At 38.4% G+C, this 18,434-nt stretch overlaps 1 protein-coding gene across 1 annotated transcript; it reads right to left on the minus strand.

Moving 5' to 3' along the window:
* Positions 1–3,884: 3,884 nt before the first annotated feature.
* On the minus strand, positions 3,885–18,230 carry cxcl12b (chemokine (C-X-C motif) ligand 12b (stromal cell-derived factor 1)). Its single transcript, XM_075463822.1, has 4 exons — positions 18,061–18,230; positions 15,852–15,969; positions 9,594–9,677; positions 3,885–7,108 (listed from the first exon to the last, which is right to left on the minus strand). Exons 1-4 carry the CDS (start codon positions 18,125–18,127, stop codon positions 7,069–7,071), a joined length of 309 nt encoding a protein of 102 aa, XP_075319937.1. The 5' UTR covers positions 18,128–18,230; the 3' UTR covers positions 3,885–7,068.
* Positions 18,231–18,434: the final 204 nt, after the last annotated feature.

An 18,434-nucleotide genomic window follows, 5' to 3' on the forward strand; every position in this document is an offset into this window, starting at 1 on the left:
CTCTCGGTCAGACATAAGGGATGTCCCCGTATGGAAACAACGATCAACCTGTTTCCACCAGTGATGCCTGTGACCTTTTTTCTCTTCTGTAAGGTTAGAGAAACACTGAACCCTCAGTCATGATGGATTTGAGGACATTCCAAAAAGCCTCGGAACTAATGTATGTGGATTTGATACTACAGTCTTGAGGGACATGTGGTTTCTGACAGCAGGAATCGTTCAGTCTCTCATCCTTATTTCTCTCCCTCTACAATGGAACTGTCACATGCTCAAACATCGTTAGTCTTTTTGAGATAGTGTTGTTTTTTTTTGTCTGTTTAGGCCTGGAGCTCATTGTCTGAGGGGGGTATGGTTGCATGAATGAGAAGGAGTCATCACATGGTCAGCTGAAAGCACATAAGGGATGACAGGACTGTTTTATTATTAGACAGACTAAAAGCTAGGCTGGCTCTGAATTTTTAAACATGGCAGTCACAACATTTTACCTGGACTGGTGGTCTCCATAATCACGCCCCCAGACCCTGAAGTAAGGGCTTCTTTGGTCTGACCCAAAAACGAGTTGGTGCTTCAGTTTTTTAGGGACTGAAGCCAGAATTTCAGCAGTCATAACAGAAATAATTGGTTATAAGTAATTTCCACTGCTTTGGTGGAAAAAAATAAGCCAAACATTCTTGTATTTGATCAGTAGGGTTTAAAGAGTCTCTTCAGCTTCACTCTCGTGTCCAAATAAGGTAATTTCTGCCTTATAAAATTATCAATATGACCACAGCAAAAGGGCAAATTCGCTTTAAAACCTTGAGTTTTTTAGTTTTACTGTCTCTGCTTCTACTATGCATTTTTTGTTTGTTCAGGGTTGACTGTACTTTTTCTTGAGTGGAGCCTTAAAGAAACAGGAGCTAAATTAGATCATTTCAGGTATTAGGGGACAAAAGGTGTTGCATCAATACACCGCACGAGACTAACAGTCTTCTTTTGTTAAAGATTAAAGCTTGTAATTATTCTAATACACCCTAAGAAATAACCATAAACCTTTAAATGAGCATATCATTGATCCTTTAAATATACATTTTCATTAAGTAAAATTTCACTGTGTGAGCACGACCTCACAAGTAAAGTTCACTCATTTAACAGCATCAGATCCATGGCATTTAATTTTCCCTGGTCTTCATTCAAGACAATACACAAACGTGTCCGCACACCGCTATGCACACTTGAAGCCAGCGTGTTTCCTATTACGTCCCATTCAGCCAGCCGGGTATCAAGTTGTTCAAAGTTGTACAGTCTAGAGCCTAAAATCACGTCGGATTACCCACAACCTCCAGAACCAAATCACCTTGTCAATTTGTTGTGGAAGCTGCTCATGTTCTCTGCCTGAGGTGATTTGAGTTGAAAGCTGCTGTGTGCTGAGTGAAGGACTGTTCGTTTCTTTAGATTTACTTGAAGAGGAGATTCACAGAGAGCGTCTCTGTAAATTATGGGTGCCTATTGAACATGGTGTTCACAGCAAATCCAACAGCAGAATACAGAGCTCTATATCAGCGATGTCATAAGCTAACAGCTGAATGTTTAAGCAGTTTCACATCGCCAGTGTCAGATGTCTGATGAGCACTGCCCAACAGAAAACAACAACCTATGGTTATATTAGCATTTAACAATTTACAACCAGGGATTGTAACATTGCGTTGTCTTGGACAAGTGGACAAACACACGTACAGATTTTCTTGAGACTTGGCTGTATGTTTGTATTTTGAGAATGATAGTCTTAGGAATACAATCAAATCCTATTACCAGAGAACATTGTAGCACATTAATAACAGTACAGTCACTCTCAAACAAAAGTGTGTTATAGCTTTTTGTTGTTGGAAAACAAAAGTAATGCATGAATGAAAAAAATCAAGTAAAATTGAAGCAAACTTTTGAAATGTTGCTAAAAGGCAAAAGGACATGTTTCTATTATGTGGTTTGAGGAAAATATGTCAGAGAAGCCACTTTACACATGGCTGCAAAAGTGGTTGCAATCCAGAAACTAGACCTTGAGGAAAAGGAAACAAATAAAACCAGCTGCCTTAGTCATGTTAGAAAAATATGGACAGGGCTTCAGCAATGCACACAGGGTGATCTGTTAGACTGTGTAATATAATAAGTGTGTCGTGTATTGCACACTCCATCAAATATCTTTGAGCTGCATGTGAGGTCCTCTTTTTAATGCACCATTTGTGTCAACATTTACTCTGCAGCTTCATCTGTTGATATGTCTCCTCATCAACCTGCACTTTTATTGTTCTTAGTTGGGCAATGCATGTCTGATTCAGACACTAATAAGCCCACTGGACTTATTCTATTAGTCACAACTGGCCTGTAATGTTTTATCTAGTTTTATTAAAAGTGTTTCACATTCTGACCTCAGGCCCCTGAGTGTTTGGCAATAAATTTTTCTTTTTTTTTGTTGAAAAAAACCCCTTGAGATTCCTCAGCAGACCAGGATCAGAGGGACATGTCACTAAAAATACATCCTAATAAATATTCTGTACATGTGTCAGCCACCTCCATCATGTCTGGGTCTCAGCTGAGTAAGCACAATATCGAAATCCCATAATCATTTCTGAATGTGCCCAAAAGGCCCAAACATGCAACTCTGACCCTCTAAACCGCTTGGTCCATGTCCAAATCATGTCTCATGTTCCTCGTATGCAGCCACACGGAGGTCAGAAGCGAGAGCAGTACCATGAAATTAATCCGCTCTACATGGTTCCACTTTATTTGAGCTGACAGCTTCATAAAGCTACATGGGCTCCCTGGAGCTGCAGACAAGTGATGAGCCAGTACTGCAGAAACATCAGGTGTTAAAATATCACACCAGGGTGTTAACAGTATTTAAATGTGCCTTTCCCGTTCCTGGTGAACACCTTCCAGTTCTGTGGTGGATAATGTTAAGTAATAGTGCTGCTGAATTGATAATTGAGCCTTTAAGAGGTTTCTGGTTTTTCTGGGAAAAGGAATACAGAGTGAAGTTTTCATTTTCCGTTTGAACAGTTTTTGGGTTTTTGGTGAACAGGAGGTCTGGTGTCAGGAGTTTAATTTTTTTTCCAGTTCGAAGACGGGTTTAGTGGTCTGTAATCCAGCCTTTTCCACCTTTCTGAGGGGTAGTGTTGCCAGTTTTTATCACCATCAAACTGTATAACTCCTTCTGACATTTCGTGAAAGGGAAAACCTGCCTGAAGATTTCAAAACTACACTGAGTAACAGCCATGGCCCAATTTTAGAACAGATCGCATATTATGCTGAACTCACTGACAGCACATGATTTAATTTCACAGCCCTTCATCATGATAGCTCTCAGAGAGCTGTGCATATGCACCACAAGCGATACATGCAAATAGGAAATCCAGGAAAACATCTTCCTCAGTGTGAAAACACGTGTCCAGTTTTCAGAAGGATACAAAGGATACACACTTAATCATAAATATAAATTTATGTGTGTGTGTGTGTGTGTGTTTGTTGTGTGTGTGTAAAAACAATCAGGAGGTATCTTCAATAACTTCTGAATCTTGAAATCAGAAAATGTAAATCAAGAAAACCTAGATTTTCTGTGTTGATGTATAATCAACTAGCTTAAAATGTTCACAAACTGTAACAATTTTGTTGTTAACGTATACCTTTAAGTTGAGGTTCTCTCACTTTAGCAAATCCTGCACACGTGTGGAAACTTGTTCATAATGCTGACTTAAAAACTTTAAGTCAGTAATTTGTTCAGGTGTTTCTTTAAACTAATCTTGGATTCTCTCTGTTCCAGTACCATCAAAAGTCATGAAATAAAGCTTTAAATTAACACAATATGCAAACTAAAATTGATTTCAACATGGATGACACATGGAAAGTAAATGTTTGTTTAATATGACTTTATTGAAAAATGAGCATAGATATCACAGCTAAAATACTGTCTCTTGGTTTACAAGCAGTGACAATACACAGAGTAATACTCTAATACATTTTACGTATATGAAGAATATGTGTCAGAAGCTGCCTCAAAAGAAAAGTTTTTTAGTTATTTCACATTGTCTTGGAGTCCAAAGCAAAAATTTCTTTTTTTCATTTATCAACATCGCAAGGATATATTAGCCTTGATGGGAATTTGACCTAAATCTTACACACAAACTGACTAAAAAGATGCTTTTAAGGTGTTAAAGATATTTGTGTGTTTGTTTGACCGTTCAGCACATGTGGCTCTAAGACTGCATGGGTTAAATGTTTCCACAGGCGTCACAGGACTGAATGGAAAAGGACTTTACGTCTATTAATGGAACTAATTACTCATTACATTACATTAAGCTCATTAACATAGATGAGAAGTTAAATATATGCTGTTACCATGTTAGTAAACATTATTCTTGTTGATTCAGTTTAGTTTAATACTGGTAATAAAACATTTTTTTTAATGTTATTTAGATAATTGTCACATTAAACATGAAAAGGTTGAAGTTTACAGGATACAATCTTCTTTCTAGAAGTCAGTAAATTAATTATAGAGTGGAATGTGGTTCTGCTATGAACCTACACAACAACCAAATCCAGAATTATCTTTGCATATCAGTCTATATGAAACACTTTTAGCTTATTTACCCATGTGTTTACATAAATTAGTATAATCACATAAGCATAATGGCCATTGATTTACATTACATTAATGAGAAATGAATTACAGGATTATTGCACCATTAGTTGTAAATTGATAAGATCATCACCAGAAACCACTGAGTCATTCTCAAACAAGACAAAAAACAAAAATCACAAAGAAATAATCACAACTACTTGGACTTCTATGGCAACCTTCTCTGGAAACAAATTTCTTTTTGCAGTACGGCAGCATTTGAGAAACATTGAACGTGAGCCTGTGGGGAGCTGGGAGTGTCCAGATTGAAAGCACATGCTGGTCGCCCAGGTTTTTGTTCTGATTTGGCTCAGTGGCTCTGTTGACACGTCATACATCAAACAACGTAAGACCATAAAAAAACTGTTCAATGGGAGTGACTGGTGGGCTTAAATTGTTTTTGTGAATCATGTAACCAATAGCAACAGCTTTTGTTTTCAATCATCACATCTTGGATTTAACAGATACCGTTGAATCTGATTTAGCACAAAAGAATATGGGGAGAAAACCGAACTAGGAACAAAAATCAACAGTTCGCTGAGCATGTCATTCACATTGTCAAACTCTAATAGTGTTTCATTTGTAAGAGCAACAAGGTTGTTGCATACCTTGAGACATACTTGCAAATGAATGATTACATACAGTGTATGTGTGGTAATTCTTAGAAATTAAGTTTGATGCTGAACTTAATGGAATAGCCTTCATTTAGTAGCTGATATCTATTAAACATTGCAACAAAAAGCATTTAGTAAGATTATACAGATATAAAAATAAAAAAGGTACATTTAAAAAAAAAAATATGATAATAAAGTGGCTCAAATATATATATATGAAATCTAAATCATAAAAACAACCACTATGAACTTTCCCTTTGTGACATTTATCATTCAGAAATTTGTGACAATTTATTAGCTTTTCATTCCTGCCAAGGAAAGGTGTTGGTATGAAAATACTGCAGTTGTAATCATAAACACAGCTTCTTTGATAAGAAAACTGCTCTGAACTAAATGGGATACAACCTTCTTTTCCTAACAACACTTCAACAGAAAGTCATGTATTCTCAGCTGGAAATATTTCCTAATGTAGTGTCATTTATTGAATAAAAATCTCATCTCTGCTCCCCAATATGCTCAACTAGTGAAATAGCTGCATTGATGTATGTTTTATTCCTTGTGTGGCCTTAACAACACCTTACAATAGCCCTTTAAACATTCAGTGAATGATTAAATAATTTCAATAAAACATAGAGGTCAACACATCTTGCCTGGAATTTTTGCATAAAATGAACAGTGAAGCATAAATATATTAATGGCTTTGACCCCTTATCCTGAATATGTAGCACCCTAAGATCAGTGCTTGTTTAGTTGCAGTTTGCATGAGCTTCCTTTCTGTTTTGTTCCTGCAGTAAGCTCAGAGGTGACGCCAGACTTGTGGTGGTGTGGGCTGCCCTAACTGGCCAGGGCCGATAGATGGTAAACCCCGCTGGCCAATTGCTGTGTCTGTCCCACAACCCCTCGGTCAAGGCGCGATGTCACGTTCACCTCAAATCAGCAGAAGCTTTTTGCATATTATGTCTGGGAAACCCAAATCCGAAGTAAGGCAAGAAGAGAAGAGGGAGGTCAAAGAAAAAAATGTATGGATGTGGTGATGGAGGAAATGCTGGTGGTTGGCGTGATGGAAGAAGATGGGCAGATGGAGATGGATCTGCTATGCTGAGCATAAGCATAAGGAAAGCGTGGTTTACCTTGCAGAATATGAGTAGAGGTCACAAGAACATGATCTCTGACTTAGATGATTTTCCTTTGGTGTTTGTAAATTAAACACTTCTTCATTTTACCAAACTGTAATTGACATCAGTGCAGGACCTTACAACAGTCCCAGCTGTACTTCCAAAATCTCATGTGAATATTTTTCCTCAGCTTAGAATAATTTCCTCCACAGCTTGTATTCATGTTAATCTGACATGACATGTTGGTGGCACTAAGCTTTGCATGAGACAGAAAGCTTAAAATGGTCCCTTGCAGCTGTGTGAGGCAAAAAAAAAGTTCTATATACAGGCACCCGGCAGAGTTAGTTCATGTATGCCACACTGAAGACTCATACATACACTTTCTCCGACATCAGTCTCTCAGCGCTTCGCTCAAATATCTGACATCAACATGCGTCCTGTCATTCCATGGTATAATTGCACTTGGTGCCGGTGTGGATTGTTGGAGGTGACAGCTCCAGACTGATTTGGGGGTGGTGCCACGGACAGCCCAATTTAGAGGAGAAGTGCTGCTTCTGCAAGCGCTCCAGAGAGGTGGAAAAGTACATACAGCGTGTTTGCATACATCCATAGCAGTGAGAGGGAGGTAAAGAGGTGCAACCTGGGAATTTCAGGTTGGACGGCAGAACTGTTGACTTGCCTTCTCCTGTGTTTAGTTTTTCTTGTGATTGCGTCTCTTGGTTTTCTTCACCCTGGGGGAGAGTCAATGGGATAAGTATGTTACCATTTATGTCTTCAGCTGGATCAGATGGGAAAATTAAACAGAAATTTTGATGCAACATTTCAACACATTTTTCTGTAATTCCGCGTGAAAGTTAGAATCAATGTTATTGTTGGAAATCTTGTTGTCTGGACTAAAAAAAAAGTCGGTTCTGAAGGTTTGCATAGTAATTCAATGTGGATGCTGAATGAGGCTTGAAACAGCAAAAACTGGTGTGACACAATCTGGGACCTTGTATGAAAGTCTTGTCTCTTGACATCCGGTTTCATCATTTGAGCGTGATTATGTTAAATGAATCATTTCGGACAGGATATATAAATGTACTATTCAATCTAATTTAATTCAAACTTAATTACAAACTCTTGGTCAAGAATTACATAGAAAGAGAGCGTATAAACAGTCCAACCCCCCTAAAAGAAATCTTGAAATACGGATTTCTTAAAACAGTCACGAAGTGCTGATTCTCGCCGATCATATGCACTGTGCCATCTCGCACTCTTCAATAAAATTCTCTTGTCATCATTATCAGCAACTTTAAATCTCTTTCTCCCTAGCGTTCTGTAATGTGATCCCAAGTGTGCAGAACAGTGAGATGTAAAAATATGCACCGAACAAAGACATCTGCACTCCATCTTTACATGCACTAAACTTGCACAATACCATATTTTCTTTTGCATAGATCACGCAGCATTGCCTATAAATATTTTCATTATCTGTTCTTTTTTCTGTGGTAGAATAAGTTCAAGATATTAAATCTTATTGGAAACACGAAGATCATTATCAGACAGTTTAAGTTAAGTTCAGTATGCTGCTCTGAGCAGAGCACTCAGTGAAATGTTAAGTTTCTAAAAGGTGAGCATCATTGTAAGTATAAGTGTTTTCTGTGTAACTACAATAGTGTACGAACATGTGACACCCGCATGTGATGCTCTCGTGAGCTATTCCTTCCCAGTATGAACAAAAGTTTAAAAGTAAACTATGGAGCATATCGATATTTTGTCGGCAATTTTTCTGGGTTTTTAACTGCAGCCTTTAGCCTCAAAAATGCACTGCGGCCGTGACATTTGTTTTACTGGTTGCTTGTGAGAACACAAATGTTCACATCAAATGGATAAGATTTGCCCCCTGTGTGTTCAGCCCGGTTCAGTGTTCAGTCGTGTGAACACGTCTCACATGAATAATGTCCTGCTGTGCGGCGCTTGTTTGACTGGACAAAGTGTAGCTAATTGGACATTTTCTGGTGTTTAATTAAACGTGGGTTTTGAGGCACACTTAAGCATGAAAAGAACCCGTTCTTTAAAATTTCTCATAAATGAATGCCTCTAGTTTTGAGAACCTTTAACACATTTTTCAAACAAAAACCTGTGTGCAATATTTGTAGTTTTTTTTAAATCAGAGGTGAAAAAAAAGAAAAGGGACTGTCATATTGGCCTCAAACACGCGTCCTACGGTTGAAAGCTGATGAATGAGTTAATGCGCTGCACATAACTGCGCGATCCACCCCTTCTCCTGCTTTCTTCCTGTAGGACCTTGCAGCTTGATAAAAGGAAGCACTTGAGAATGATAATTGCTCTGATATGGAAGTGCTATTAAGAGTCATATTTTCCTCCTGTAGTAGTTTAGAGGAGAAGTTATGGGTCGTGTTTGACAGTATGAACAAACAACATATTTGGTTGTTTGATTTAGAGGACTTCTGGGCTACTGTAGGAACGCTGCAGTGTGGTGAAAGGCATCTATCTTGCAACTCTGTCAGTCACCACCCATAAATGTTACACTAAGAACTTTAACATTTCCAAGGTGTGACGGACACCCACTATTTCAGCATAGTGATCACAGAAATACACACAGTAGACTGAAAATGAAAGGCCAATGTCAAGTATGTGTAATGAACTGTTTAATCTACTATATCTTACAACACAACCCTTCACTAAATCTATAAAACAGTGTCTTGTAAATCCCCAGAAATATCTTCATTGTTTGTCTTCACATTGTGCACTTTAGGTGTTTATGGTTTTTTAGGGAGCAGACATACAGCCTGGCGATAATTACCACCAGACATGCTGGAAACAGGTTTTATGAGGAGAGCACATGTATCAACAACTTAGCTCATTAAAAACTGAAACTGCTAAAGCAATTTGAACTGTTTACTTCCACAAAGCTGCTCCCCAAACATAATAACTCTGTTGCTGATGTGCAATTAGTGATGAAAACGATGTGGAAAATTCCTTTTAGAAATAAAACAGTCGAAATATAACATGAGTAAACTGAGAATGCCGAGATTGAAATTGGATGAGATCTTTGTTGTACTGAGAAGAAAGTCCGCAAACATACCGGTGAAGATTTACCTCTGTTCTTACTAATTATTTCACTGATAATAACTCAGCTTTAATCTTTTTTAATTCATGTCTTCTTTTGAGGATGATGCAATTCTTGGGAGGAGAGGAGAGTTATCTTACTTGTTAATGGCATTCTTTAAGTACTGCTGCAGCCACTTGGTCTCTGGGTTGATGCAAACTTCCCTGTTGCTCTTCAGCTTGGCACTGTGGGAGGAAAGAATAGTGAAAATTGAATTAATCATATATTCTCTGTCTGAGTCTCTGCTCATTTGGAAAACACAGGATACGTTTGTTCGTAAAAGTGAATCTGTTAAAATTGTAAAAAATCTGTGATTGTTTCCTTTTACTTCTAAAGTTTCTACACTTACTCTGATGTTTACATAAAGCTGAAGCAGCAGAGATAAAGAGGAAGTTTTTTTGAGTGAAACCCAAACTCATGTCGAATAAATCTGATTCAAGGACGTCACTGAGGGATAGTTTCACCTCTGGGCCTCTTTTGTAGCTCAGCATCTGCTGATGGTGTACAGTACAGAGATTGTATCAACTGCATTGGCTGTGCGCTCATCCTAACTGTAACAAGACCTCTCAGTAACCCCAATAAAATGTGACTGTGATTTCAATTACAGAAGCTCATTCAAGTTTCTGTCTCAGTGTTTGTCTGTCAGACCTTGGACAGTGCTCAGACCAAACATCCCAAATATTGATTTAGTTCCTGCTCTCAACTGCAGTGTCCCATTACTTATATACCCCATACGTTATGTTTAGATTTTCCAAAAGTACCCTAAAGATCAATTTTCATGTGAATCAGAGATATTCTGACAATTTTAAAGATTAAGCATCACCTGTAAGTTTATCTCTGCTGAATAAGTCACAATAATATTCAGAAATAATATTTTCAGAGATCATAAGGAATCTCTGAAAACACTTAAATATTCTATTACACTTTCCAGTTAAAACCAGAGGATTCTAACAAGCCCTCATCTTCACGTCGAGAGCAAAAAAATCACGAGGGCACTACTTAATTTAACATCAGTGTTATTTATCTCTAAAATAGAAACAATAGTTCTTTAACACATTAATTAATGAAATGAAGCATCTGCTTTATTCAAGGTTGAACTGTTGCTGAATAAATCAGAAAGGCCTCAGCTCTGAAATGAGCGCATCATGTCAAGATTATATCTGGTATGCTTTATGATGGGAAAGCTCAGAACACCTCATGTAGGCTTTTAAGAAAATAACAGCATATTTTACAACACACATAAAGCTCAAAACCGGAGATATGCAGCACATGACAGGTTGTCACGTCATGCATTGCAGGTGAAAAATCACAGCTCTCTGTTCCCACTCCAGGACTGCTGAGGGAGGTTCGCATCACAGATTAAACTGCACTCCATGGCTTGTAAAGCTGTCTCTGCACCGCACACTAAACATCTTCACACGTCTCACATGAAGATTGCATCTGGGAAGGCCGTTTAAAGCTTTCAGTGATGTTTTGTTTATTTACTGATGAATCTATCATCGAAAAATGCATTTGTAGTTATATTTACAGACTAATTGCAGCATCCTAGAATATAGCTGTTCTTTTAGGATACTGAAAAACAGCTAAAGCATTTTATGAGTATTGATGTAAAGTAAAATATCCAAAACATCTGCATTACATCTTTTCCATTTTTATTATCACTAAAATCATCAAGTTGGCTTTAGGGTTCCTTACAAGAATACATCTGTGATATGATTACATTAAAATGTTATTTTTGATTTGTTAAACTGAAATGGAAGTACAGGATTCTTAGAAATCTTCAGTAATAAAAGCAATTCCCTCATAAACAAATATTCTTTTATAAGAGGTCTTAAGTTGATGAACAACAAACTTTCATGCAATGAAATATGAAATGTACCCTGGAAACAAATATTTGCTCTCTTCACTAATCTTTGCCTACTGAACATCTGACATAGAAGAAGCCTTTGAATGTTTCCTGAAGCCGTCTCAGTGTCTTAAATCTGTCTGCTGGGCATTTCTGCCACTCTTTCCCTGTTTTTTTTTATTCAAGGCCTTTAAGTTTGCAGAAATATTCTTGAAATGTCAGGTTCTAGCTCTGTCTAAAGGTTTTCTGAGGGATTCAGGTCAGGAGTCATTGCTGGCTTAAAATACTCCATCTTTTCATTTTTGGTGTATATATTTTCTTGAATTCTTTTTAATTCTAATTTGTACTGTTGGATGTATGCTTTGTTTAGCTGTATTGCTGAAAGACTCAAGACCTTCACATCTAACCTATAGTTTTTAGACTCTCTGAAACACATTTCACTATAAATTGCTCCACAAACAGTCCCACAGCATGACAGAAACTCCACCATGTTTTACTGTAGTTAGGGCACTTCTTTCCATGTGGATTTCATTTTGTTCAATTTAATTAATATGGTGGTAATGATGGTGACTGGCTTACACTTAATGCCTGTGTAATCTTAATTATGCTAGCTTGGAAAAATGTTTTAAATTGACTTCTTTTCATTTGGGTGCTCTAATGTATCAAATAATGATGTTTCACCATGTCTTTCTCATTAACTTCCGCAAAAAACTGAAAGTTCTCTTTAATATACCCGAAACAAAAGAAAGTTGCTTGACATTCAACATTTTGCTGCCACTTAAACTTTAACTGAAAAGTTTTTCAAACTAATTATGCATGTAAGTGGCAGTGATTTAAAAAATAATTAGAAATTCTTACTCCAATCTAAATTGCGTCAGAGATCATTTCACTTCTCATTTGATGAATTGTGCTCACTCGTCAGGATGCGTCAGCCACAGGGACTTCTGCAGGGTGGGCTCTTGTGATTTCTGGCCTGTTGGTGGTGAGGTGAGCCAGATATTTATAAGAGGATTTGTTCCTGTCAGAGACCACTGAATTTCTGATCTAACCGGGTGATTGAGGGGCCGGGCAGTGGGGCCTTGCTCCCTCTAAACATGTGGATATCACACCTCAGTGGCAAAAGGTCATGTATGTATGTTAACAACTCAGAGGTGTAGTGCCTCTCTGCTCCCCTGTCTCCTCCCTCTGTCCTTCTGTCACACAACTGTAAATTAAACACATTCCTCTGCACCTCAAACTGCTCTCCTCTTCATTGCTTTCTGATTCAAATGGTCACCCCACGGTCTTGTTTCCTCTTAAGCTCACCTCCTCCTCTATTTCGCAACCCGTTTAGATGCACACGCATTAGCAGATGAGCAAATGGCCCCTGAACTTAAAAGAGCAATTCAGCGGTATCAATTCCAGCATCAGTCCCAAATCCCCCAAATTAACACGCGAGTCAGGAGGCCAAACAGCTCAGAAACTGGATCTGTGTTTGCTTTTCCTCCAGGGATGTTGCCGTCTTCCCCTCTTTTTTTCATTTTATTAGGGGTTTTCAGCTCATCCGTTCAGAAGCTCACTGCTGTTTTGATGTGTCTCCCTCCATCCTGTTTATCTGTCTGCATGTCTGGATGACACACAGAGTCTAAACCCTAATTGACTTGGCTGGAATTTGAGGGCCAGAGTTCCACGAGCAGCAGGTAGTAATTACTTCACAGCAAGTTAATACCAACAGCATGCTGGGATGCATGAGGTGGGGGATAAAAAGAGGGCACATGATGGGACACATGGGGGGGTGGGGGGGGATTTTTTTGGGGAAAAGGAGGTGTTGTATTACTGACTTTCTTTCATCTGCCTCAATAGAGATACTGGAGTAGTGCTCTGTATGCTCATGCCTGAATGACTTCTTGCCTCTTCTGTCAGTTATCTAGAGGGGGTTTGAGAGTTTGTGGTCGAGCTGCAGTGCTGTTTGTCCTTTTTGACCTTTTGCCATTCGTTCACCCCATCTATGCTCCCTCCCTCTTTTTAGCAGAGGCCCCACAGCCTTTCACCCTTTTGGCCGTGAGGTCCATGGTGTCCAGTTTTCTATAGCTAACAACGGAATGAGACTTTTTAGTTAATACGTTCCAGACCAGTGATGTTATACTCAATGTTGCTGGGGAGTTGCAGGTGGGAAATTGGAGAAAAAAAAAAAAAAAAAAAGTGGATAAGGGACATGAGAGGTCAGCAAAAATACAAAGGTAATCACTTTGACCCTTAATTATTGCTTCCTTTGCAAAACATAAATGGCCCCCTCGAGCTTTGGCAAGCTCTGCCTTCCTCTCTCCGAATGGATTGTGTTGTTTTAAACTCTATCATTCAGGAAAAGATATTAACACCATACCTCACACATACCACACACAACTGTATAATTGTCACTGGTCTTTATGGCATTGTGTGGGTGGTTCACTCTAAATCAATTTACTTTAAGGAGAACTTGGTCATTGGCTGGGATTATCCTCTGTTATTCAAGAATGTGCGCATATGTATAGTTTTTACAATCTCCTATACATGCAAATTCTCATATAATCATACACATATGTATTGTGAATTTTACATGAAGGGAAATGGATATATAAAGAAAGCTGATGAAGAGTCATTGTTATTTTGCAGCATGGTCTGACAGCAAAATGTGAAACATGAAAAAATTAATGAATACTGATGGACGTTTTTAATATTCAAAGTACGTGACGTTCAAAGTAATGAATGCCAGTGGGACGTGGGGTTTGTACATCCACCATGTTTTTGTGTGTTTAGCAGAGGGGGCTGGAGTTGGCATTCAGTAATCCAGGAATAGGATATTTCGATGCCATATGTTATTAAAGTGTCTGTTAAAACAAGCCACAAAGTTTTCCTAACTGTAACAATGTACTTTTTAATGCCTAAACTCAACCAAGAACAAGTTTTTAACGTGTAAAACGACAATGAATGAAAAATGACAGAGTAAAGTCATGACCTTAGCGTCAGTGTTCATCACAGCACTTGAACAGTCGTATTGTAGGTCCACCATCCCTTTAAACCTCAAAATGGCAAAATTATTAATTATTATTATTATTTATTAATTCATGAAACACACAGTGTTCAGCAAGTTAGTGTTTGTGACCATTTCTGAGACTGGGTTGAATATGGTCAAATAACTCCTGATAATAAATCATACATTAAAATCATCAGTTTGCCTTTTACTTTAATTTATTATTTTGTTCTATTGTATGTTTGTTTTATCATTTGAAGTATCACTTATTATATTTCTAATGAGTCTCTGCATGTAACTACAGTTAAGTTGATCTATCCTGTGTCACTAGAAAGAAGCTTGAAGGTGGTTTTAGTAGTTCATGCTCAACCAAAGCAAAAATTATGATCATATCGAACAGTGTCACATAAGTCATTAAAAGACTCGGTGTCACTGTCAGTGGGTCTACATGATGACATTAATTCGATTATAGCTATAGTTGGATTATGCTACTTATTTGGGCAAGGGAAATTATCCAGGTATCTATATGGCGGTGAGTAAATGGAATCATAGGCACAACGCATGTATGATAGGTGGCGCTGTACCCATTTCAACTATTGCTAATAGAGCCATTTCCGGTTGACCTCTGAACCACCAACAACAACAACAACAAACTGAGGCATTCGAGAAAGATGGCAAACAAAGAGCAAGATGAAGCTACGTCCCTTTATATTTAATTTGTGATGAGCATACTTATTGCACAAACGCGATGCACAACGGCTCATTCTCCATCGCGTTGTTTGTTTGTTTCCGACGGCAGCGACAACAACAGTAATATCGTCTCCTTCGACTTCCGGGTCACGACCCCGGGAAAAAATCTCGAGCATGCACAGAACACAAAGTCCAATTCCCCACGGGCTTCAACGTCTACAAGGGAGTAACCCGATCCGGTCCAATTTTTAGGTAAACTAAGGTATATACATGAACTTAATAACTCAGTTTTATTGTAATTTAGCCACTAATTCGATTCTTTACAGTGCCATGTAACCCCACTGTGTGATGAAGTTGCTGTTCAAATGGTCACCTAATCTGTACTTTTCCTGATGAAAAGATTAAATAATCTGACTAATCTGAGAGTGATCCAAAACAAATCAAACTCTTGATCAATCTCCAGTAGTACTGTCAGCAATCTGGTGAATATTAACACTATGCATGAGGATTTCGCAAAAAATTCTAACATGAAAGTTAGAATTTGTCGGTGAACTGAAAAAAGCTGTTTAAATTTTTTGTTTATTGAAAGAAGTTATGTCACACACATCTGAAAACAGATTTTAGAAGCTCGGGTTTACTTCTAATAGTGCAGCTGATAATTGTTCTCAACACAATCGGTAAAATTCCTCCTAATGCACTGAAATTTAGGGGGGAAAAATCCACTCAAACTACCCACATGAGTGACAGAATCGTTAAACAACAATCAGATAATTACAGCAGGAAACACATTTCTTCGAGTTAATCACCCCTGTAATCTTAAACTCATTTACTTACATGACTTGGAAGGGGCAGTTGGGTGTGTGGAGAAACTTGAGCTCTTTGATGGAGCGCTGAGGAACGGTGTTGAGCGTGGAGCGACACCAACACCGCTCAACCAGACTTATGGGCTTTGCTGCGGACAACACAAGGGAAAATCTTAACAACAAGCTCAAACTCACCGAACACACAGATGCTCTCACAAACTGCAAAGCTCATGTCTCTCTATAGAGAGATAGAGATTTTATCAGTAAAATGAAGCAGACCTTTGACAAAAAAAATGCAGGTAAAATGAACGATTTAAAGAACTAAAAAAAAGACCAATTTTTTTGCTTGTGAACAAGTGAAGCGTATTCATGGTCCAAATTCCACACATTTAATGCATCTAATCTAGTTTAAGGCGATTAAATGTGATTCTCTGCTTGATGGAAAAAGTATAAGCATGTTAAATCTACTGTAGCAAATCTTTTAGTTTACCTGCTATTTCTCTGAACAACATATTCATTAAAAAGAGATTAGCCCCTTTCTGATCACTCTTTTTCTTCCAGTTACACACACATGCACACCCACACTTGCAGAATTTCAGCTTTTCACTCCTTGAGCATTCAGCCCAGCCACTTTGAAAGAGAAGGGTCCTTAACATTTCCAATATTCCTCTCTTTTATTAAAGGGCAGTCTGCAGCTCAAATGGCTTCAGCACATTCTTTAGAATGATTACACCCCCGTGGAACTCAGATGCCCACCAATAACTCTAAATAGGTCTACATCTTTTTTAGAATTTAACAGTGATGATAACGGTGAAGGAGGGAATAACTCTGCAATAAAACTCTCAAATTAAGAAACCAGCCAAATAGCACCAACTCATTCTTTGAATTTGCTGCCCAGATAAATGCAGATAAATGTTAAATCAGGTGCATCACGTGTAACTTACAGACCTTTGCTCTGGGGTTCAATATGCTCCCATTGATATGCATGTTTATAAAGTAACACCAAATGTCCTTCCACAAATGGCTAAATCCTCAGTAATATCTGCCTAATGATTCTCACCCATTCAGGCTCTTTTATCATGCAAACTAAGGGATTATTATGCAGCATGCAGCACCAAGGCCACAAGCAAGCATCCACCACTATCACCAACTCACTCTTTATCCCTAATTAGAAACTAATTATAAGAAAGCAAAGGGGAAAGACAAATACACACATATAGACCTGACTCTTTAATATGCAACCAGGCCTCTCACTGGGGCTGAAACAACACGCTTAGCATAACGCAGGCCAGGCGACTCAATGCCCCAACTTGTTCCCGAATAAGGCTAACATGAGAGAGATTAATGTGGGGTCACCGCAAAGGCAGCACTCAAGATTCAATATTCAACATCCAATTAGATTATCATTATGAAACACAAGACTGCCAGGCTAAATTTTCGATACACATCTCATAAAAAAAATTCAGTCCAAAGTACTGAAGTAGATCATTCATGAAAATTCAGCTGTTTTTAAAAAATGTTACCGAAAGATGCAGAGATTTTGTACACTCTGATATGGTATCTGCCTCTGCTATAGGTGGTCTATATGACTGCTATATTTAAAGTTAAACTCCTTTTTTTTCTCAGTTTGGTTCATTACTGCAAAAAAAATTACACGTGGCAATAAAATTCTATAAGCACATATGGTCAAAACAAAATAAAGGTTTGTATGGATAAAAAAAACAATGAATATTCGGCTTTTGTGCTTAAGAAAAAAAGCCTTGAGCAATAATAATAGTTTCACCTCTTTAATTATCATGTTGGTAAAACGATGGACTATATCGTTTAGAATAAAAGTGTACTCTCTCTCCATTTCTGATAATCTATTCAGATGTAGGGAAAGCAGGGTGTCAAAGAGCCGTGGGTTAACAATCATGCAACCAAAGTTTTGTCAAAAATTCTTCTTCCATCTCTGCAACAAATTAAATTCATGCACCATGAAACTTTCAATATTACAGTCAATAAAAAATTGAAAAAATGTGAAAAGTTTCATCAGAAAAATTGCTGCAAGAAGCTGGAGGAATTTTTCATAATTTACTGAAGGCTCTCAGTTATTTTACATTCAATAAAAAAGAAAGCCATCAAATGTCTGAGCCTCAGCATCCAGATCATCAAGACATCTTATGTGGCTACATCTCTCTAATAAAAATTTCATCCATTTCAAGTGTTCCCAGAATTCCCTGTCCTGCGCCTGGACTCACCTTCGGAGGTCGGAACATGTGTGGCCACGGCGAGCAGAGCCATCAGTGCCAGCAGCTTGACGTCCATGGTGGCGGGCCAACGTGCTGCAGGAGGGCTGCTTTCTTTCTCTGTTACAATCCAGCGCACAACTGTGGCCGGCAGCTTCGCTCTGCACTGTGTTAAGCCTTCAGAGGGGAGGAGGGAGAGTGTGTGAGCAGAGGGAGGGAGTCCCACTTTCTCAGGAGGGAGGGGAGGGGAGAGGGGTCCGGCATGAGAGGAGAGGAGGTGAAAGGAGGCGGGGAGGAGGGAGCAGCAGCAAGTCAGCAGAGACTTCCTTGATTGTAAATGTGTTGGCCCAGAGTCAAGGAGAAAGTCTGAGGGCAGCTTTCTCTCC

Source organism: Odontesthes bonariensis, chromosome 4 (genome assembly GCF_027942865.1).
Source record: "Odontesthes bonariensis isolate fOdoBon6 chromosome 4, fOdoBon6.hap1, whole genome shotgun sequence".
In the NCBI taxonomy this organism is placed as follows: domain Eukaryota; kingdom Metazoa; phylum Chordata; class Actinopteri; order Atheriniformes; family Atherinopsidae; genus Odontesthes; species Odontesthes bonariensis.

What these genes read in the sequence shown, in the direction of transcription:
- cxcl12b (XM_075463822.1), bottom strand. Translation starts at nt 18,127, where the DNA reads ATGGACGTCAAGCTGCTGGCACTGATGGCTCTGCTCGCCGTGGCCACA. An exon ending in ACATGTTCCGACCTCCGAAG is followed by an intron (nt 15,970 to 18,060) that starts GTGAGTCCAGGC and finishes TGTTGTCCGCAG; the next exon opens with CAAAGCCCATAAGTCTGGTT. An exon ending in AACTGCCCCTTCCAAGTCAT is followed by an intron (nt 9,678 to 15,851) that starts GTAAGTAAATGA and finishes TTCCTCCCACAG; the next exon opens with TGCCAAGCTGAAGAGCAACA.